The 24,599-nt window shown below is 35.0% G+C and overlaps 1 protein-coding gene across 1 annotated transcript in view; it reads right to left on the reverse strand.

Annotated features, from left to right (window-relative positions):
- LOC108542795 (serine/threonine-protein phosphatase 2B catalytic subunit alpha isoform) overlaps positions 1-24,599 on the reverse strand; it is a gene marked incomplete at its 3' end in the record, with an annotated part of 285,800 nt that overhangs the window by 24,330 nt on the left and 236,871 nt on the right. Inside the window, exon 3 of the mRNA XM_017892958.1 lies at positions 8,833-8,957. Within this exon, the coding sequence (XP_017748447.1) occupies positions 8,833-8,957 (125 nt within the window). The remainder of the gene's footprint in view (positions 1-8,832; positions 8,958-24,599) is intronic.

Consider the following 24,599-nt stretch of genomic DNA (forward strand, 5'->3'; position numbering starts at 1 on the left):
AAAAAAAAAAAAAAAAAAAAAAAAAAAAAAAAAAAAAAAGAGAAGTCACTTTATTCTACTTATTAATCATTAATCATATTGTACTAAAAGCTATGGGATACATTTCATATACCTTAAAACTCTCAACTTAGTTACTTGGGCATTGCAGTCTGTAAAAATGATGGTCAATTATGCATTCACCAAGTTGGGAATACATCTACATTTGACACAGTCTTCCTGTAATAAGCATTAAGTCAACTGAAATACTCAAGTATTAACATCAGTAATTTGTTATCATCAACTGACATTTGTTAAGAATCCATAGGGAACAGAAAACCTTGCTTTGAAAAGCAAGTATGCTCTTTTATCCTCATAAAACCTGTATTCCAAAAGTGAAGCTAAGAAGACATAAAAACTACAAAAATATTGAGACAAGTCTAATTCTGGTTACTAAAATCTGAAACTAAAATCAGTGAGATTTATACATTAATAATTGGCTTTCCAATACAGTAGATATCCCGGATAATATCTATAGGGAAAAGCTGCTGACAATTTATTTTTAGTACTACTTGTAAAGAGTAATCATCTCTCTTAGTTTATAATTTATGAAATGAGTGAGAACTAATTATGTTTGACTATAGAGTCCAAGTTTTGGAGAAAATACTAATTATCAGAACAAATGTTTGTATTTTGTTGTTCAAGCAAGATATTATCTCTATGTAATTATGATTGAAGTAAACAAAATAATAGGTTGACATTACATTATATATGTTACTTTAATTAAGTTTCTAATTACCACTTTCTGATTATAGTTATTAGCTAAAGTTCATGTGACTAATGATATTAATATGTCTGAAAAGTTGACCAAATGGCCTGTACAAGCGATCCTTAAAGCATCATGATCTGTTGATGTATGTAAAGTTTCCTGTTACCTCAGTGAGCAGTCTGGTAGCTTAATGAGTCTCTGCTATGGATTGGGTTTTATAGCTGTACTACATGTTTCAATAAAAAGAATTTGTATTACTCGAGCTTGTCTCACAGTTCAGAGAAGATATTCGTAAGCTATTATTAATATCAATGGGAGGAATCTCTCCAATTTAAAATGTCTAAGGCTGTACCTTAATCTGAAAGTTATATATGTAGTTTTCCAAATTAGTCATTAATTTAGGACGTCTAGTTTGGAATATGAATGGATATGAAAATTCCTTTAAAAATATATTTGCATGTTGAAATTGCTACTTTGAATATATTTTATTTATATGCTGGGGGAGAGAATACATGTTTTGAAGGCACTTAGGCTACTTTTTATAAAGCTTTTTTTTTTTTTCTTTAAGAAAAGTACAATATATCCAGTGAAATGTCCATAACTCAAATCACAGGTTAATTAATTTTTACACAAATCCCATGAAACCACTACCCAGATCCAGTTACATTTCAGCATTCAGAAGGCTCCTTTCAGCCTCCTACTAGTCAATATTCTTTTGGAAATGTCATTATAACTCTGACTTCTTTAGATTAGTTTTGCCCGTAACAATTTGTTTTAAGGCAAAGCTCTACCTCTCCAATTAAAATCTAAACTGCAACTTTTTAACCCCACTCAAATACCACTAGAGGAATCACATTCTAGGACCCACATTTTCTTTTTTTGTTATCTGTTGAGACCTTTTTCTGACATTAGCATGTGGCTTTATCCCTTCCAGTCTTAATTGCCATAGTTCTCTCATAACTGAAACCTCAAAGCGGGATATATAAATGCACGATGCTAAATATTTCTATCCTATATATTTATATATTTTAAATGATGCAACATACATTTAATATCCCTGATTATTTAATGCATGTAAAGCATCTAGTATATGATAGGAGTTGAGGAAATATTAGTTCCTTTTCTGTAAATGAAGAAGGAAAGAAAGGAGGGAGGGAGGCAGAGGAAGGAAGGAAGAAAGGAAGGAAGAGAGGGAGGGAGGGAGGGGAGAGAAACGAGGAGAGAGAAAGAGAAATAGAAGGCAGAGAGAGCGAGAGCGAGCGAGAGAGAATATAACTCAATTTCTAAATTCTTGGCTCAAAATATCCTAAAAATAAGTCTTTTCACATTTTATTTCCTTCTCCCCTGTGACAAGAATAAAATATCTTCCCAAACATTGACTAAAACCACAAATGCAGCCAATATGGAAGAAGTGGCATGGTAAATGAAAGGGCAAGGGTGGACTGGAGGTGGAGCCCTGCCAGCCTTCTCCCTCAACATCTGGTGGGAGAGAGCTGCCAAGTACAACACTGTCTTCCCTACAACTATTTTACCATCTAAAGCTCTAACATTCTGGAGAACTGAAGATCTTCAGCAAATCATAACCTGATAGTTTTTTACAAAAGGGAAGTCTCTTGTAAAAAAATCACAATCAATGAAAGCAGCGAAATACAATCAGTTAATTATTTATTTTTGTCTATGTGGTATCAGATGGCTAATTTGAATCAAATTTTCAGTGAATTAATTGGTTAAGGTAGAAACAAACAGCTGTGTCACACTGGCCTTTTCTGCATGGTGAGATGTAAATGAGGTGCGCTAATCACGTCAACTGGACCCCTATTGTCTTTCTATTCTGACTCTTAATTAAACACATATTTACACTTTAAGGTTAGTTTAGGTTACTCAATATGAAAGATTGAGCATCCTTTAGTTTTGAAAGTAATTTTTTGCCACAGACATAGCTTTCTCCTGTTTTATTTTCTCCTATCTTCCCCAATGAAGCAGCACTAAGAATATAATTTTCTTCGTTAGCTTAATTGGTTCACTGATAATAACAGTGCAATGATTTACTTTGTAATTTATGCTTTTAATGATAAGTAGTCTTGAAAATTGCATAGAGAAGTACAGAAGGATGTAAAAGAGGAAGCAAGGAAGTAAAAAAGAAAATGGACAGCTTTAGGTATATATTAATCAGCTCTTTAACTACTCGTGCTGTGAAACATTCCAATCAAAAGTGCTGCCTCTCAATCATTGGACAATTAAGTGAAGAATTTGCATCAGTTGGGAAAAGATCCAAACTCTTGAAAGGTCAAATGTAGCTCCTCTAAGACATCACATTCCTGATCTGACAAGTATGTAGATAGGCAGCAGTGGAAGAGCAATGCACTATAAAGACAACTGGCTACAGGGAGACAGCCAGGCAATTTCTTCCTCAAGTCTGTGGCATTACTCTGTCGCCTAACATCTCTTGTGGTGCCACTTGCTTGTTATTCTCAGGCAGAAGCATGGAACATTGTATGGTTTGCTGTGGTTCATTCTGGTCTACGAATTCACAGCTAATAAACACAACAACTCTTCACACTTAAACATGCTTGAGGCCTGGAGTTGAGATCTGGATCTAAGTTGAGAAGCCAGCTCACTTCTAAGCTCAAGGCAGTGTAGTGCAAAATGGCTAGAAAGGGAGTTTGAGGAAGTGAATAGAAGGAAACAGCTGTGCGTGCCTGTTTGCAATTCTAAGTTTTTCCTTGTGTTCTCAGAAAAACTACTCAGCCATAGACTTATATATACACATATGCTTGATCAAAGAGATTAGGTAGTGTAACGCAATCATCGGAAAGAGCAGTATTTGGTATAAGACAAATTATTACTCAAAACAAAATCACCTCTTTCATCACTACTCAAAAGCTTGCTTGTCTTATTTGGGCTTTGTGGGAAACGATTTCTAATTTTGGCAAAAGGAGAAGACTGGGGTGGGGGTAATGCATAAAATGAGCTCTATGTAATGCCCAGAGCACATTACCTAGTGCTTATAAATATACCCAGCAGAGACTGTTTGAAATTTGAAATTATCCTTCAAAGCTGACTCGGTAAAAATTAAACTAAAGTGCTCCCCTTTGCCCAGAGGATAGCCAAAGGAGAATACCTGCAGTGGAGCCCTGAATTATTGAGATGAATTGAGATCCTTTTGAAGCCTGTTAGGATAATACACACTGGAAGACTGAATTCTTATTTTAGGATTTTTCTTAAACCAACAGTATCATACTCAGAGAAAACATTTTTTATTTAATGCTTTGATCTTCAGATTATATAGACAGAGAGAAGGCTGTGTGTACATGTTTGTACAAGCATGGGTGAATATAATAGTGTGTACCAGTTTCTGCATTACTAATTTTTTTTTTTTTTTTTTTTTTTTTTTTTTTTTTTTTTTTTTTTTTTTTTTGTGGTGCTTTGTGCTACATGTAATGAATATACTATGGCAAAGGCCTGGGGTTAACAGAAGAACACAGGCTTTGAATCTCAGCACTGCCATTTACCACATGTGACCCCCAGTTTCTACACTCATATAAGAAACATATTTACATGTTCCTTCCAAAGCTGTCAGGAATAAATTAGGTCATTTAAACCATGAAACAATAGCATTTACAACATGCTAACAATGTCAGTTTCTTTAATCTACAATAAAAAATCCTTATTTTCAGTAGGTACATTTTATAAAAATGTCCATGCTGTTTTACATACGATATCAATGAGCCATTCCAAAGCCCTGAAAGGTCACAGTCTAATTAAAATGGAACATTTCACATATAAGCCATTTTGTCATTTTTGTATGTATGTGGAAAGTCCCTGGGTTGTAGTCTCAGACTCTTGAAGTTTAATTAAAGAGCTGGTTTTGAAGATGAGGACTCCAATACATGCAACTTAGAACTTTTAAATGCCCCATAATTCCTATACTTGATATGTCACCAACATCCAGTTTGATCCTTTGCTTGAATTTCAAAAAGAACACACTAAACAAAACATAGCAAATTTCATAGTTCAAATATCCAGATTAATTGTAGACTTTAAAAAAATCTGCTGAGGAACAAATTAGTGATTATTCCTACTTGATATCTTTTTCTTCTTTTTTACATGGAGTCTTGCTCTGTCGCCAGGCTAGAGTGCAATGGCGCGATCTTGGCTCACTGCAACCTCCGCCTCCTGGGTTCAAGCAGTTCTCCTGCCTCAGCCTTCTGAGTAGCTGGGGCTACAGGCGTATGCCACCACGCCCAGCTAACTTTTGTATTTTTAGTAGAGATGGGGTTTCACCGTTTCACGCATGTTTCCAGGACATGGTCCCTGGATCTCCTGACCTCGTGATCTGCCTGCTCAGCCTCCAGAAGTGCTGGGAGTTTAAGGGTGTGAGCCACAGGCCCCTGCAACATCTTTACTTAAAAAAAAAAAAAAAAAAAAAAAAAAAAAAAAAATTCTAAAATGCTCTGAATTACGAGAAAACTCTCTCTCTCCAGAAAAGTTTCAGGTGCGTTTGGAGGACACCGGAGATTCAGTCAGAGCCTGCCACTCGTGTCGCAGCAAAAAAAAAAAAGAAAATGAAAACACAACAACACAAAAAGGGTAAATAAAGAAATACAGATTACAGAACGCTCCCTCTCCCTCCAGATGGGACGTTGGTCGGGACCAGGACAGGGAAAGTCCAACCTGAGACATCGCCAACTGGGTTCACTGCCGCCAAGCCACAGCAGTGCGATGTACGCTACCCATAATTAAAAAATTAATTAGTAGTGGTTGTTGCCTTTGATTACCCGTTTAAAGCACAGGAAGCTTGTGGAAAACTCACAAATGTTCACAATAAAAAAAAATTCCAACGTAGCACAACATCAGTTTGCACTGACAACAAATGACAGTCACTCAACATGATAGTCTAGGGATTCCTCACTCAGAATGGCAAGCTTCAAAGAGAAAGTACAGACGCCTACCTGTTGTCAGGTTCATGCCCTCAAAAGAAACCTGCCCTTATGTATGCAGCTAGCATAAAAACAACCAGATACAGATAATAAATGACAGACATGAATAGAAAATTTAAAAAGAAAGAATATAACTAAAACATAAAAGTATTCAAATAAGATTATGACACTATAGATTACATCACAATCACCACACAACAAGGACGCCAGGATTACAGGCTTATAAAACACAATGCCACGATATGATATGAACATTTGACAGCACTACTGGGCAGGCATCAGGGAGTGGAGAGAACAGTACTGGGCTTAGGGAGGATGGAGACCCAGCTGGCAAGCTTAGCTACAGGACCCTGGCTCTCTCACCAAGAAAAGATCAAAAGATTACTGGGCATCGCAACGGTAGTCGTTTTAAGGGATCGACACATCTTCAAACAGGGGTACTCGTGTATGACCCTGTCTCGTCTCCTCCCTTTCCCTCTTTGTTGAGTAATCACCGTGCGCTGGAGGGACCAATGTGGGCCTGCAGCTGATGTAGGCCGCAGGACTTGGGTCACTCAGAGGTTAGGCTGCTGCTTCGGAGACAGGCATGAAGCCAGCTCCACGAGCAAGGAAACGGCACAGTCAGAGCCTCAGGCCCCATAGATGCATCGACCCGCGGTGCGACCACCAGTGTTGGCTCTGACTGTCTATACGGGCTTTTCACAGCACGCCCCGGAAAAAAACTTCTATCTTGCTCCAAACCACCATTACGTAGCGCGTTTTGTTTTGGTCTGTGTTGAGATCCTGGCAAGATACCCAGTCCCTAATGTGATATAAAGGTCTTACAACAAGTTAGTACTCAATTGCTTTTCCCACACCAGTTCAAGGCCCTGGTCCCGCCGCGCGCCGCGCTGCCAACCGAAGAACAAATGAAAACCATGTTAAGCAGAGTTCACCGCTAGACACATCTGTCTGTTCTCTGTCCTTTTGCCGTCACTTTCACAATGCTGTCATTCCCATAGAGGTAGGCGAATTTTACCTTGCTGTCTTTGATTCAGTCTTCCCCAAAACATTGTGTGCTTCAAAATAGTTCTCTCTCTTTTCTCTATCCAATTACCTCTCTACATTATTTTGGTATTTCCTTTATCAAGAGGTTTCTTAATCTCCATTTAAATAACTGAACCCTGAGATAGATCACCTATCCAGGCTCTCCTGATTCTATACACGATTTCTGTTTTGCAAGCAAATTTTAGGTTTCTAGAGAGTAAGAATGAGTTACATTTCTTTTAATTCCCGTCGCAGTCCTATTCATAGTGCGAGATACATTTTTATATACTTGTTTATCAAATGGAGAACAATCAGAATTTACTCCTTGTCTTTTGGGGATTTATTACATACACCACTCCTTCTTCCCTCATCATCACCAGGAATAATTAAGAAATCTGTGATCTCGGGACAGGGGAACATCGCCACACCATCGGGGCTATCATAGGGAGGGGGTAAGGGGAGGGATTGCATTGCGGGAGTTTACCTGATATAAATGACGAATTGATGGTGCTCGACGAGCTTGATGGGCTGGCAGCACACCGAGAACATGGCAGAAGTATACATATGTAACACAAACCGTGCACGTTATGCCACAATGTACCCTAGACCTTAAAGTATAATAAAAAAAAAAAAATCCACTCCGCGCTGCAGCACACCCGACATGGCGACATGTATGAACAGTATGTAACAACCTGCACGTTTGCACCATGTACCCTAGAACTTAACAGTATATAATAACAAAAAAGAATCCTTGATCTTTGACGGGATTATTATGCTGGTGGAAATACATATATGTCTATATAAACTTTTCCGTGTCTGCGTGTAGTCAGCGACTAAAGGTGAATTAAATAACTGAAAAACAAAACTGATATAATTTTATAAACAAAAGCTGTTTAAGGATGACATGTTTTTCAACATTATATATCCCTTTAGTAAATAAAACACCGTAATAAAATTTTGAAATATAGAATATTTTCTACGATTATTATGAATATATGATGTTGGTGTGAGACTATAATGTTGATTTCTCTCTAATTAAGAGTAATCATTTTCCTTTTTAATGATCTTTTTTGATAGCACATGTTGGATACTATACATGAGGTCTGATTCTTTAAAACTTATTCAATTTCAAACCATTTCTTTCAATAAATTATTTATTAACACACCATGTTAGGCACCAGGAAGAACAAAGATATGAATAAAACAAGGTCTCTGCCTTTATTTTGAGTGTAGTTTTACTTACCTAAAGCAGATGCAGATGGGAGGCTGTGGAAGAACCTCTACTTAAAGGTTATCTGTTTTGTTTTAATTAATGAGTTTGACAAATTACCCTAGTTAGATGTCAGGTGCCAAAAAAGACAAAATACAGCAGCTGTAAGTGTACTCACACATACACAATCACAGACAGAGACACATGCAGTTTGCTATCAATTTACAAAGGTAAGTTACTGTCTCACAATTATAAGGCATAAACATGCAAATACATTCCTGCTTATTTGATCAACATTGATTAGTTCTTTCAATGGAAAATGGAATTATTTATTGTAAAACAAGATGTAATTTTTGCAAATTTGCAAATATGTAAAATGTACAAAAGGCAAAATCTTACTATTTACCATTTTTTCTGGCATCTCTATTAAACGATATGGGAATCAAGCCGGGCATGGTGGCTCACACCTGTAATCCCAGTGCTTTGGGAGGCCGAGATGGACGGATCATCTGAGGTCAGGAGTTTGAGATTACCCTGGCCAACATGGTGAAACTCCATCTCTACTAAAAAAACAAAAATTAACCGAGTGTGGTGGTGGCGCCTGCAATCCCAGCTGCTCAGGAGGTTGAGGCAGGAAAATGGCTTGAACCCAGCAGCCGGAGGTTGTAGTGAGCAGAGATCACGCCACTGCACTCCAGCCTGGGTGACAGAGTGAGACTCCGTCTCAAAAACAAACAAACAAAAAACACGTGGGAATCAACTGAAAATGGAATATGTAATACCCTATGAATTACGTGAATTAAATTTCATTGTTAGAGGTTTTCATAAGACAATAACATTTACTGCTTTTATTTTTTTGAGATACTGTTGATCCATAACTGAACAGCAAAGAAGACATGTTGTAGACTTACTTCAATACTGAAGTACCCTCTGTCAACATAGTCCCCTAAGAAGAGGTAGCGAGTGTTGGCAGGAGATCCCCCAACTTCAAAGAGCTTCATCAAGTCAAAGAATTGTCCATGAATGTCCCCACAAACTGAAAGAAACAAAATTTATTTTGTGGTCATATTATATTAGGACTTTGAATTAAATAATAAATTATAAAATTTTAGAGCCAGAATTAATTTCAAGTTTATCTGGGCCAAAACATTCTTTTGCAGAACAAGAAATAAGACAGAAAAGCTAAGTATTTTGCTCAAGTTTCCAAAGTTAATTAGTGGCAAACCTGGCTCTAATATCTGAGTCCACTCGTATATAGGTTAACTTTAAAAAAAAAAAAAGAGAGAATAATAACAATAATGGCTATCACTGTGCACTTAAAAATTCCGTATGAGACACTGCCAGGATGTTTATACCCATTTTGAAATTTAACCCTAATAATGCCAAGAGATATGTTTTCATTTTGCAGGTAAGAGATGACACCAAAGAATGGTTCAGGAATTTGGCAAAATCTATGTACAACTTAGGTCTGAATACATGGCCACTAAACATTACTGCCTCCTGAAGAGAAACAAATGTGGATATATATCATAAAACCTGCGTTTCACTGAATCTAAAATGTTATCCATTGTAAGACACATCATTAGTTTACGTACCACTAAGAAAGGAAAAAAAAAAAAAAAAACCCTCAAACTTAAATTATAAAGGAGCATTTTTTTAAAATGTTAAAGTGAAAAAAAACTACAAGTATTAAAAGCTGTGAAACATAGTACAAAAAATTACTGGGAATTGGTATTTCTTAACATTCTCACTTTCTCTTTTAAACCAAGTTTCTTGGAAGAGCTATTTTGTCTCTTTTGAAAACTCACTTATTTAGTACTTATTTCATTTCTACTTTCAGAATTTTAAAATAATATTTTATCTCTATTATACAGATAAGGAAATAATATAGCTTAGAGAAGTTATGTGGCTTGGTAGGGTCACTGCTAAAAATAAATGACCCAGGGCTTAAATTCAGATTCATCTGATCCAAAGCTTTTTCTGTCAGCCACCACATTATGGTATCTTTGATATTTTTATATATTTATATTAATATATACATGTGTATGTGTATATATTTTGTGTACACACTTTTAAAATTTTGTGTTTGAATGGTGAACATGATGTGGCTGCTTTTGCAACACTAAGAGGTACATAGAATGAATGCATTCGTGAATAAGAAATCAGGAGGCCAAAAGTAGATCTTAACACATTATATCCTGCAATTATAAGCAAGTTATTAAAATGTTTTAAATTTTATTTCCTTACTTGACAAAACAGATCATAGGAAAAAAGAGTCAAGTGGGTTCAATGATGAAATAATTATAAAACAATGAAATAAAAATGTTAAATGCTATAAATTCCTGCCTTTACCATCAAGAATTAGCTACTAAGAACCACAGCACTATAAGGATGAAGCAGGTACAAGTGGATTCCATTTTAGAATGTCTGCATTTGGTAATCTTAAATACTAACAAAATGGATATAAATAACAAGGAGCTTTAACTACTAATGCATCCCTTTGGTAGACTCCAATCATATAGCTTCTTCCCTCTCTTAAGCATGAGATACACAGTAGAAACATCAGAAACATATTCTCCCATTTTTGAAAAAATATGTTTTAAAAGACAGTTTATAAATAATTTTTTTTTTATTCTTAGAGCTGAGCAAATAAATCCAGATTCTGAGGCATTAAGAAGTTGGTTTGTCAGAGACATATCATGTGCTTTCTTGTAATCATATGTGATATCTAACCCAAGGGGAAATAAAGAACACTGGATGAGATGGTCCAAACACTGCCAGGCATGGAAGCCAGTACCTGCTCTGGGGACTTTCACAGCTATATTTGGAGCTGTGAAAACTAACATAAATAGTAAAACACTTCTTAAAACTTTTATATATTTTTATATTTGTGTGTATATATAATATGATATGAGCATAATAATTTTAAAATATCCATCTTAAAATCTTAATTAGCACATTTTGTTACCGAATTTTACACAGGCAAAGATAAAGCTTATTAGCTGACAAGTAATAATATAATTACTCTTCTACCTATGTATCTATTGAAATTATAGTTGGTATGGATTACTTATCACAAGCACCACTTTCTCTCAAATTGTAGGAACCTTTTTATCTGTCATACATATGACATGTTTCAAACCAAAAATTACAAAACAGAAAATATATGGCTGGAAACCATGCCTTCATGTGCTCTCCATTAGGTTTGGAAGTTGAATGAAGGAACTTCAAGGAAACAAAATATGAAGCAAGACATTTCTTTGCAACTAATTTTATGCAGCCCTTCACATGTCAATGGGTGTGACACTAACACTTTGTAAAGCCCGTGTCTTGCTACTGGCTCTCTCCCTCTCCTTGTTGCCTAACAGAGGTGAGGGTCAAACATTTGTAAGTAAAGCTCAGGGAAAACAGGAAGCCAAGTGAGGGGCTAAAACATAGTCTTCAGATACTATTAGGACTTACTATGGCAAGTTTAACAGTCATATTTTAGGCTATTAAAACATCCCCAAGACAAAATGGTTAATCAAAGGCATTAGAGGCATGTGGGGTATCATTTAAAGGCTTGGTCTCTGGATCCACACTACCCAGGCTCCAACCCTTGCTGTATTACTTACTATCTGAGTGAACGTGGACAATTTACTCAACTTCTCTGAGCTTTAAATGTATTTATCTATAAAATGGGGGTGATACTGGTACCTTATCTTATTGGACTATTGTAAGAATTAAATGTGTTAATATCATAAGAGGCTTAGAAGAGTTTCTGGAGTCTAATAAGAATCTAACAAACGCTGTATCAAAGTGGCATTTCAAAATGGCTGTATTTAAAATGTCAAGGTCCCAGGCAGAATAGAATTCTGGTGCTTGGAGGTGGGGGGAATAAGGAGTGGAAGGCATTCTGGAGACATTCTAAAGCATCTTATTTCTTTCTCTCCCCCTTCTAGCTTCTTATATCTTTTTTATCCTTCCATTTTAATTCCTGGCCATGTCGGAAGATTCAAGGATAATTGCTTTTTACCTCTGTATATGTAAATAACACAAATACCAAGACATTAATTTAGGTTGTAAACTGCGGGGTAGGCATTAAACAGTTATAGCAACTAACATACAACTGAAGCATAATCTGGCAGCCAGAATGAAAAAAAAAATGTCTCTAGACAATGCAAGCATTATGAGGGTATTTTTTTCTTTTGCTGAAGTATACAGAAGTACATTATCATGAATTTAGTTTTCTAAAAACAAAATTAATCTCTTCTTCCTGGTCTATAATAACTTTGTGGTAAGAGATAATCTAAATGATTTACAAGATCACTGCAATAACTGGATTTTCGCTTGATGATATAAAATAGAAAAGAGTAATTGCTGTAAACTCTGCATGGAAAACAAAATATCCTGAAATCTAGTTACACATCTGATCATCACACTGTCACTGACTTTACCTTAGTACCGCCACAGGTCTTTTATAGAAAGACCACCTATCATAATGTTCAGTAAAGGAAAATGACGTGCATACATAATCACAGAAAAATTCAAAGCCCAATAAAACAGTAACTCAAAATAAAACATAATGAAAAAATGGAGGTATTTTCTTCCTCAAATTTTCATAGGCTGCCTTCCTTTCATCCATAAAGTCTCAGATACACATCACATGCTCAGTAAGGTCTTTCTTGACCATCCTGTACAAAGGTGAAAACTCTCTCCACTATCGTCCTTTACTTTCTTCATAGTAATTATGCCACAATCAGCATTATCTAGTTGATTTATCTGCATACTTGTTTCTTCTCTGATTCTTCCCACTGAAATATAACCACTGCTAAGCTGGATAACTTGTCAGACTTGTCTGCCATAACCCCAGTGCCTAGACACTTGTGTGCCCAGGAGGCACACAAGAAACATCTGCTGTGCTAGGATTCTTCCGCTGGACCTACGCCATGCTTAATTTGAAAATCCTTAACTAAGAGGGCAAAGATTTTGAGATGTCCGTGGGATTGACAGAGATTGACAAGTTTGTGGAGTTTGCTTTGATGGAAACCAAAGGCCTTCAACTTATCTAAGATTATGCTGATTTTAAGCCTGTAAGTCACAGGTTTCAACACAGTGTGCAGCAAGTCTGGGGTAGAATGTGGAACCTCCACACATCTTATGGTTATTTTCCCACCTAATTCTACATCAGAAATACTTGGAGAGGTTTTGAAATTACAGATTTCTGGGCCCTGAATCAGAATCTCCAGAGATGCAGATTCACTAACAAGCTCCTGGATCTATCCTTATCTATTCAGTATGACTAAATACACTTATGCTTTTGAGCCTCTCATAGCACACACAGCCTTCATTCTGCACACTACTATGGTCCCCCTCACAGGGGCTATGTGTGGAGTAGATGAACATTGGAAAGGCAACCTCTTTCATTGCTCATTCTAGGTCGCTGTGAGATTAGGACTTCACTATTATATGAAAGAATCATAAGTGATTGATGGCATCTAGGAAAGATGGGTGATAATACCACATGTCTTTGGGCATTTCATTGTATTTATTGTTCAGGCCTTGGATATTTCAGCTGTAAGACAAGGGATTTATCCTTAAGTCCTATTATCTCATTCACTGTTTTGATATCAAATTTCAGGAAGAAAGTGGTCACCATACTGAAGTATACAGGAGGTGCCCAAAGGATGGGCCCATGACATCACACAGAGTAAAGGTTTACCTGGCTATAATATTCACTCACTATTGGTCACCTCCTCCATTTTCTTGGTTACCCAAGATATTGGTGTCCAAAGAGCAGCACAATATGCCAATGCCACCTGATGATACAAGCTGTCTGGTTGGTTGCTCAGGGCCCCCAAATCTTCAGCAGGCTAGGTCCTTTTTTTATCTACTTTACTTGGCCTTGACAGTACTTCTTAAACAATCAGGCTCTGACAAATATTTTGCCCTTAAGGCAAGCTCACACTTAAATGCTTCCCACATTCTCCTGGCTTCCCATTATTTGCTTCCCATTCCTAATTAGAACGCTGGTAGGTAGGGTACCCAAATACTTATGATGTTTAAAAAGCATCAAAAACATACATGCACAATACAAGTATTTAAAACACTCCTAGCGCTCTAAGAAAATATCCATCTATCTGGGTGCATATTCCAAAAATGTTATTATGTCTTCAGCCAATTATTAACAGAACTGTATATACTTATGTCAGAAATTTAGAGAGTTATAGCATTTAACAAAATGAACACATTAAAGATATTGAAATAAAACATAAGTTTATTTTTCGGGAGCATTACTATTCATATCTGTTAGCAACCTGATACGACACAAATATTGATGATTATTTTTTCAAAGAATTCTATTGTTTCTAAGTTCATATTGGCAATTAAATTATTGCATTAGAAAATGTAAATCAAAGTAGATAATACTGAACACTTTAGGATAAGGTTCCACTATAAGGACTATACAAATAATAGCTTGAAAAGAACTCAGATACAACTGTCACCCTAAATAGAAGAAACAAAACTAATATAATATAAAATATATATTTTCACATGAAATTACTTAACAATATCTTTCACTTAGTGCAAAGACTTCTACATGTGGTCCTATTTACTTGCCTATATGAAAGGGAAATCTGTTAAAGAACATCATTGGGTCAACTTCTTAACACTGAGCAAAAATTTTGTAATATCATATAATTTTAGGTTAAAGAAAGTTTATACAAATTAGGTTGTCTGGGGACACAGGAGTATGTTGTTAAAAGTTGTGAAACAATACATTTACAAACTGCAAATGAAAACTACATTTTTAATGTATCAGCATTTCAAAACTGTTTGGCAAGACTGTGTCAATACTATGATTAAGAAGTCAAGTGCTCCTAATTCTTGACTCATTATTATTTTTTTTTTTATAAAGACCTTTTCGTTTCTCCAAAATACTGGCTTTTATCATCTTGGAAGACTTGCATGAAGTAGAAAATCTGCTTATACAAATTTTTCCAGTTCATACTAAACTAACAGATCACAATTTTTCCTTTAGAAAAGACGTTACTGAATCGTTTAGCAATTTTCACCATTGGAGTGCCTCACTACTTTCAGCTTCATTTACTTCAACTCAGTGTTTTTTCCATAATAGCCAGTTTCCCAAGACAATAAAATCCCTAATGTTAAAGAACTAAATTTATGTCTAATTCTCAGCAAGAGGAGATTAATTTATTGAATTTATTGATTTGGTTTTTGAATACTTTATTGACCAAAACTTTCTTCTTTTCCAAAATCTACAATTTTGCAGAGAAAGATTTTGTTTAGAGGTTTTGTTAGAGGTTAACCACAGTGGGTACTACAAGTATATATCTGTTTCCTCCTGTTGATAATCCAGGCATATGGAACCATAAGTGGATGATAAGTTCAAGTACAAACCAGCTAGTCAGGTATGTGTAGTTCATTAACAGAATGCACAGATTTCTAAAATCAGACAATTACTCAGATAAAGGTGACACTGCCGTTTATTACAGCATTTGATTATATCTATAAATCTGTATCTATCATAAACTAAAAAAGAAAAAATAACAGCATTTTAATTTACTAAAGAGGTATATTTCACAATAATATTTTCTCATAGGGAATATTACTTTTCAAAGGATAAATATGTTTTAAGTATTTTATAAAAAACAAACTGTGAATTATTAACCAGGTCACTCTGGTTTGATGATATAGAAGAATAATGAAAAAGCCTCTAAATCAAATCAAAATTTGCTAAATACAGAAATTTCTACCAGCATGTTTTGGTAATAAAAAAATTTTATATATATGTATGAAATTGCAAGCATTTTAAAAGAAACAATAAAGCTATAAAATCAAATACGAAATAGTAATAGCACCAGTGCAGATTAATAGTGGTATTTTAAACATTTCTTTATATTTATGATGCTGTTTTATGAAGATAAATAAACTGTTAGCCAATGTTAATGAGAAACAGTGCAGGGGAATTAAAAAAAAGAATAAAATATATTGTAGATTACAATAGTCATTAACAATTACAATAATCCAGTACTAAACACTTCATTTATCCTCTAAATCTCAGTTCATAACTGTAATCAGATGGAAACAAAACAGAACGGTCTACATGTTAAAAACTATTTTATCAAAGGCCCAAGCATATACAATTCCATCATATGACCACAGTGTACTATTCCAATCAATCAAAAGTAAATTAATGAAACCTATGTTTATGTTTTTATCCTAAAGATGAGTGTTCTCACCGCTGAGATTTTTTGTTTGCAGTTTTTCCTCCATTGATTGAATACTTTAAAAGATTTAATTTATTGAATGAGGAATGCATTTTTTCCATCTGATATCACTATTTTTCCATTTTAGCACCAACCAATATTACAATAAAGATGCCTAATTATTAAGGGCTCATAATAGCATCATAGCATTACATAAATTATAGTCATGGTTGTGGTGCCAATATATAATTACAATAAGTATATATAACATTTATGACAGTATTTAATTAAACTTGTTCATCTTTCTGTTCTTGTGTCCAAATTTGGTCAGTCCTGGAAACTAGTAGCTATTTGATATGTGAATTTATTTGCATTATGTAGTTTACAAGGTCCTTGATTATCATCACCAGCCCATCAAGAGTATTGGATGAACATTATAAGTTGATATAATTTCAGTCGAATGTATACAAATTTGATTAGTACATATAAACTACATATAAATACTAATAAGTTATTATTAATAAATTACTAATTTTCACTTTAGAAATACTCATCTTAGGTTTCACTTCTAAAAACACTCATCTCAGGTTTCAGATTAACTCTCTCTAGGATCCTGAAAGATGGACTGTCATTACTGTCCAGATCTGGGGTGTTTGGCTACACTTTAGTGTTTCCATTTTGGGCCTTCCAAGCCTATGTTTCTAGGGCTTTTAAAAAAATCTTAGTGTTTCTTAACACCGTGTCTCAGTGTTCTTTCATTTCTGGCATTTTGCTTTTTCCTGGATATGTTATTTCACCCTTTGGAGAGGCAGTATAGTGCAGTTGTTAGGAACTAAGACTATAATGCCAGACTGCTTGGTTCCAAAGCCAATTTCCACCACCCAATCAGCTGAGTGACCCTGGAGAATTAGCTAATCTCTCTTTATCTGTTTCTTCATGTGTAAAGACGAACATCAAAATAACACCTCCCTTAAAGGACTATCATGAAACCAGAATTATAAATTAAATTATAATTGAACATCATTTACTTTAATATCAGTACATACTACACACCTGACACTTACTATCATAAGGGTTTGTTATTACTCTTCTTCTTCACTCAGATTTTTTTTGGAACATTATCATCATAATTGCTCTCTGTTAGTTTCTGGTTTTTATGTTTATTTCTCCTGTTTGTCCGTAGTCAATAAGCGGTGGCTTCCTTTTTAATTACTTTCTTATTCATTCTGCTTGAACCAGTTTTCACTGTCTACAGAATGCATAGACTCTTCTAATTTGCTTTTCCCAATCTCCTCCTTTGCATATGCACACTCTGTTCTTTTTACTACATTTTTAAAGGATTTTACCATCGTGCTCAGTAAATTATGACTTATGTAAGTGGAACAAGAGAGGTATTTGTAAAAGGCCTCAACTGCCCCATCTATAAGGAGACTCAGAACTTACAGATTTTTTTTTTTTTTGTTTAATGAAGCAATGTAAGGAAGAAAAAAGCTTAGCACATGTTATGTACTAACAAGATGTGAAACAGCAGACACAGGGCAGTTATTTCAGAGACTGTCTACCTAAGAAACATTTCGAATGTTCTGCAAGATTTAGATAGATGAATTAAGCATCTGTAATCAATGTGACCATAAGTAAAATACACAAAAAGTTGTTCTATATTTTTCCACTTTTTATCCAAATGTATGTTATCATATATTGAAAGCTATTAAGGCTGAAATCAAATAGACTAGGTCTCATACTCCACAATTTCCATTTTGTAAGAGTGGAAATATCTCTAAATGGCTTTGGTGATACTACCAATCTTTCAGAGTGGCACAGTGGCAGCACCATGACGAGTTTCCAGTGAGTCTCATTTTCTTTTGTAGCAAAGCTCATTTACAAGACCACTATGTTCCACAGCTATGTAATGGTAGTAATGTTTCAAAAGCTGGAAGTGACATAGTAAACAGAAGTAATGTAAGACATTTCACCAAATGGATTTTTTGAACAACAAAACAAAACAAAACCTTCCTAAATTTATGGAAAACTCAGTTAAGAAAAATTTTCTACATAGGGAGAAGAAAATCACCCCTCTTCCTGGTCATGATAGTCCTCACATTTTGACAATTTAAAGGATTATTGTGTTTTTAATATTTTAAAATCTTAAGGCAAGCAAGGAATGACATTTAATTCCAAAGTCCACATATTCATTATTAATTTGGCAATTATAGGCAGTGGGAATATCAGCAGAAGGGTTTTGACTAAAACTGACTTTTAAGTATTCAGCTCTATCCAATTTCCAGTAAGTGAACAAAGCTAATAAGTGCTATTCTTAAATGGCAATATTTAAACGCCTTAAGCAAAGGAAGGACTAGACTGATTATTCACTATCACTTCCCTCAGTAAAAATATGTAAGCTTACTTGTTATGTGTAGCATATTTGGAAATTAAATATGTAATTGTGAATTGACAAATTATTAAAATATTATTCAGACATACTTGAACAGGTTCACTTAAAATTTAAGAAAATGTGTTAAGAAAAGTGTTACCTGAAAATAATTCTGACAAAGGCATTGAGCCCATTTATTAATTCTGACTAGATTTTAAAAATCTATCTTTCATACCCTGACATATGTTTCACTAGGTAGATATTCCAGAAATATTTATTCAGTTAAATATTCAAACAATGAATAAAACACTGAAACATGAAATATTTACTAAATATTCTGTATTAAAAGATGAATAAACACTGAAGACTGGTTGATGTTTCACTTGTGCTGGATTATACTGGGATAATAACAAAATTAAAAATATGGCCTCAAGAAGGGCATAGTTGAGAAGATGTAGATATAAACAATGGTACTGAAAAGCATCAGCTTCCTGACATCAGTGGATTTCCCTTTCTGTACTGGAAAATTCTATGGGTTTAGGCCTTAGGTCTCACATTGATGTCTGATATGGGCAAATTATTTTATTGCCTGTTTCCATCCATCACATTACTCAACAGAGGTAGAAGCATATATAATTTTTCCAAAACTAATTGTTAAATTATAAATACTTTACTTTTAATAATGATGTTTTCATTTTGAAATTTCAAATTACATTAAGAAAAGGAATGAGATTGTTTTCTTTGTCCAAAGGAAGCATAAATCTAAAAATTTGAGAACTTAGATTAGATTATCTTAAATTTACATGTCAGGACTAATGTTCAATTGAAGACACTATGTAAAAGTTTTTTATATGCCACAGTAAGATGAATCATCATTTTTGTTTATCTCTATGAAACAATTAGGTGTCACAGTATCTTAAACTGACTTAAATCATAATATCCATAAAGTCTTTGAATAGTTTGAAAATTTACATATCTGCTTGTCTCTAGTTTCAACATGAATCACGTCTTAAGTTTCTTGTTTCTTCAGTATACCACAAATATCTAAGGAAACTATGCAAAAATCACGTTTGCCTAACATGGTATATACGGCATATAAACTGAGTGATCATAGAAAATTAATACAGGTGTTTAGAAAACATAAAACAGCTGCTAGCTTATAATAAACTGTGATTCATTAGCAATCCTAATTTCAAATTTAAATTTTGTCAATTAAAATGACGAGTGTTGTTTATATATTAGAATTGCTAAAAGATCAATCAGGATGATCAATCAACTCTTCTCCCTTCCTTTGACAAAATACAGAAAATTGAAAACATGTTCATAATATGTATAAGTTACTAAACTTCTTATTGAGAAAGGTTTGCCTTATAAAACCATGTAATTTCTAGCTGCATTGCCTTTTTATTTAAAGACACAAAGGTGTCTTTAAAAAATATTACATCTCTTAGTTATTAGTGATGTCACAAATCTGAAATATATTTTACAAATAACACTTGGTTTCCCTACAAAGTTATGATATTTTATATAAAGTTAACATGTCAGAACAGAAAAATGTTCTAAAACTCTAAATAACAGCTAAGTGCATAAACTAGGATATTTTATTTCATTTTAATAAACAGGTGGTTATTAAGTACCTGCTATGCCACAGGTGTAACAGAGAATTTAAAAAAAAAGTCATTATTTTTTCAAACTTGTTGGAGACATAAAACTATATGAAATAATTTAAAAATAATGAGCAACTTTACAGTTACAGCATACAAATATAACCGATTTTCTCAAGGACCATAGAGTATGCTTGGGATATACAGACTTACACATATGAACAGAAAACAGATGGGGCCTCCAGCGGGTTAACTGCTCCTGATCTGGTCTTTTATCAATAAGGAGACACTGACATTTGATCATGGACTCTTCTCTGTGGTCCATACATATGTGAAATGTGAACTGCTAAAACAGTTTCAGAAGAATCTAGTTTAGAGGCTCTCTAGCATTTCAAGTGTCTCAGAACTTGATAAAGGGATGAAATCTGACTTTACTCTCTGTCCCCTGCACATGTTCCTGGGAAGTGATAAGAAATAAAAACACAAGGCTTGAAATGGTTGCTGCAGCAGGTATGGCAAATATGACTCTTTCCTTCTGTTTCATGAGAAAGTAATTTTTCTCTCAGCAATGCTAAGTCATCCTGACCTCTTCAGACTTTTTCTTTGGAATAGTGAGAGGAACCAAAGACCAGTGTGACTGAGGTCACAACACTGGCTTCAAGTATGTTCTGTGGAGTGGAAGGGTTCTTGAGGAGTGTCAGGGTCATTAGTACAGGAAGCTATATTTTTATACCTTGGATTTCCATGTAAGAGTTCTTTGTATGTGCATTCGTGTACACAGGTACATGTGTGCATATGTGCATACGTACTTATGTTACAGATGTGATACAGGGTAGATTCTGCTGCTTACAAAAGGCTTTGGAATACTACAGGTATAGACAGTAATTCTTACAGGAAATCAGAAATTAAGGAAATAAAGGTTGGCTGACATTATCAAAGAAGACTTAATCAAAAAGAAGTGACTTGCAGCATTGATGAAATTCATCATAAACTGAAAGAACTCTAGGCAGAAAGGTGCAAATGAATCAAAATAAGTGGATTGCAAAAAACAAACAAAACACTGGATTGAACAGAGAGCATATGTGAAACATCTAGAGATAAATCAGAGAAGGATGGTGACATTATATTATAAGGGTCCCAAATTCTAACATAAGGTATTTCAAGGAGAGCAATTCCAGTAATGTTTAGGAAGATAAATCTGGCAATTCTATGCAGAATCCAATGGTGAAGAAAAACTGAAAAAAAAAAAAAAAAAAAAGGTTGGTTTTAATTTGAGGTTTGCTGCATTACTATAGTCACAAGACAATGAGGTCTGGTATTATGATGGTGGTAGTGTGAAAAGATAAAAGAGCCAAACAGAACTTTCTTTGACTTCTTCAAGACAATTATAAATTAAATAATAAGTGAAGCCATTCATCTCTCCCTTGATTCAATACATATTAAATGCTTACCACATTCTTATAATATCCCATTGTGTTAGACCCCAAGAACATTAACAGAAGTAAACATCTAATGAGTGATACTGAATTAAATAATTAATAATACTAGAGTACAAGCTATAAGGGCAGAGATTTTTCTTCTTCTTTGTCTATTGTTGTATTCCTAGTGCCTAGGATAGTGCCTGGCACATAGGGGATCCTCAATAAGTATTTGCTGAATGAATGAAGGAACAATGCAATAGGCAATGTTCATGGTGGACTCATTCATCATGTTCATCAATGGTGGACTTGATGAAGTCTCCTGGAGGATGAGGTACTTAAGTGGAAACTTGAAGAATGAAGGGGAGTTAGTCACAGAACAGTGGGACATGAAAGGGAATGTTGCTCACAGTAGAAACAACATACGTCATATTATAGGAAGTGAAAGATCTATAAACTTGAAGTCTAGGTGTGGAATGAAAAGAAATGACGTTGTAAAGATTAACAAGGGACAGGCCAGGCATGGTGGCTCATGCCTATAATCCTAGCACTTTGGGAAGTGGAGGTGGGCAGATCGCTTGAGCCTATGAATTCGAGACCAGTGCAACATGGTGAAATCGGATCTCTACAAAATATACAAACAAAACAAAAGATTAACAAGGGATAGATAATCAGGGTCTTGTCATCCAGGCTAGGAAGCCTGAGTTTCATCCAAACAGGAGCTATGGAAGAAATTTGGGCAACATGAAGACTCTATCTTGCTTCTGGCAAGTAATTATACCTATCTAAGCCTCATTAGGAGATATACCTAATGTAAATGATGAGTTAATGGGTGCAGCACACCAACATGGCACATGTATACATATGTAACAAACCTGCACATTGTGCACATGTACCCTAGAACTTAAAGTATAATAATAATAAAAAAAAAGAATAAGGACAATACCATATCCCATACAAAATGGTTGTAAAGATAAAAAATTTGATAAAGTTGTAGTAACTGGTACAGGATAGTACTTTGACAGAAGACAGCTAGAATAATTGGTACAGGTTAATACTTCCACAGAAGGTAAGTTCCCTATTCCCACTATACCACAGCTCTCTTTAGCACCACTTGATTAGAACTGTCCCCTTAATAAATGGTTACAATAATATTTCAGTGTTAAAACATTACTAGCATCAGGCTAGTCTTTGAAAGAGTTTTGTATATCTTATTTTCTATCTTGTCTTCTTTAACTGAATGCTAGGTAATGGGTAGCTGATGGTCCCAATTTCACATCTGTAGATGTAAAGTGCAAGCAAGATGACACTGCTTTTTTATTTACCGCTTTTCACACAATATGACCAAATTAGAAAAAAAAAAAAAACCTGCAGAAAATTTAAAATACAAATTACATATTAATAAATTATACAGAAATAACTATGTTGGGCTGGGTGTGGTGGTTCATGCCTGTAATCCTAGTACTTTGGGAGGTCAAGGCGGGGAGATCAGTTGAGGTCAGGAGTTGGAGCCCAGCCTGGCCAATACGGTGAAACTCCGTCTCTACTAAAACAATACAAAAATTAGCCAGGCATCGTGGTGCATGCCTGCAATCCCAGCTACTTGGAAGGCTGAGGAAGGAGAATAGATTGAGCCCAGGAGGAGGAGGTTGCAGTGAGCCAAGATCATGCTACTGCACTCCAGCTGGGGCTACAGAACAAGACTCTATCTCAAAAAAAAAAAAAAAAAAAAAGAAAAGAAAAAAAAACAAATAACTGTATTGGTGTTAAGGACCACATTTTATTACCATGCTTTTAAATTCCCATCATTCACAGAGCCCTTTCACATTGATATTCATTATTAAAGTAGCTAAACATTCACAGGTTACTGAATTATTAATTGAGGCACATTACATCTTGCTTGCACTTTACATCTACAGATGTAAAATACTCTTTTCACTGTTTGTAAATATAATGTACTTCAAAAGAAGCAAAGGGTTTCGAAGTATCTTAAAACACAGAGATTCAATTCATCAAAGCCTCAAAGCTAATGAAAAAGTCTAAACGCTCATTAGCACATAGGCAGGAGGGTATAAGATACTATAGAAACTTAAGTCACTCGCAGGATCTTTTCTGAAGCTCTTTGCAAATCCTGCCATTCACGAACATTACTAACCGTATCTTTCTCTCATAAAATGTAGTAAAATATAAACACTGCCTTCAGGCACAAATGGATCTGAGCTTAAAGGAAGCCTGGCTCTAATTTTCACTCTTGATCAACTTCTTTCTGCACTTTGATCTTATTTTCACCGACTGCACTTGCACCTACTCCAGTCAGGGGCTTATAGCTACATTCAGCCATCTCGATAACCTAAAAGGTAGATCCACCAATTCCAGCAAAACTAAGCCATGAAATAAATGTGACTGACCCTCTGAAGGTCCCCTGCACACTCATGAGTCAATCTCTGCATCCAGGGAATGGTGCATACTGACTGGCCATTTCTGGGTTATGTGTTCACTCCCTCTTGCTGGTAGGAGGAAGGCTAAGCCTAGTATCAAAAGAAAAGGGACAGGGAAAAATATTCCAGGCAACTATCACAAACAGGGGTTTGTGCATTTTTTGATAAGTAAAAATTCTTATATATTTCTCTTTATCATAAAGATCATTGCAGTAGTCATTCGAATACCTTGGCTAGAGGTCGGGTTCTCACTTCAGCAATCTTGGCAAGCCCTGGAAAACTCATTGAAACCATTTAATATTCACTCCACCTAGTTTCCGCATAGAATTTATAATAGATTCATTTATATTACAGATCCAAATCCCTGAAGAATATGACATTTTATTCTTATCTGAAGCCATTCTTTCTGGCTATTAAGTCATCACCTCATCACTTTCTTCTCACTTTCAATGGAACTTGCTTTCTTTTCATGGATTTTTTTTTTTCATAGAAAATAAACATGCATACTACATGGTGGGGGGTAGGAAGAGAGATGTACAGGTAAATTTATACACAATATTTTTAAAGTAAAAGCCAAAATGAAATTCATATGCTGAGGAATCTGCTAGAATAATGCACGAGCTAAATTAACACATGT

The sequence above is a fragment of the Rhinopithecus bieti genome, unplaced genomic scaffold, assembly GCF_001698545.2.
Source record: "Rhinopithecus bieti isolate Rb0 unplaced genomic scaffold, ASM169854v2 scaffold_23199, whole genome shotgun sequence".
NCBI lineage: Eukaryota > Metazoa > Chordata > Mammalia > Primates > Cercopithecidae > Rhinopithecus > Rhinopithecus bieti.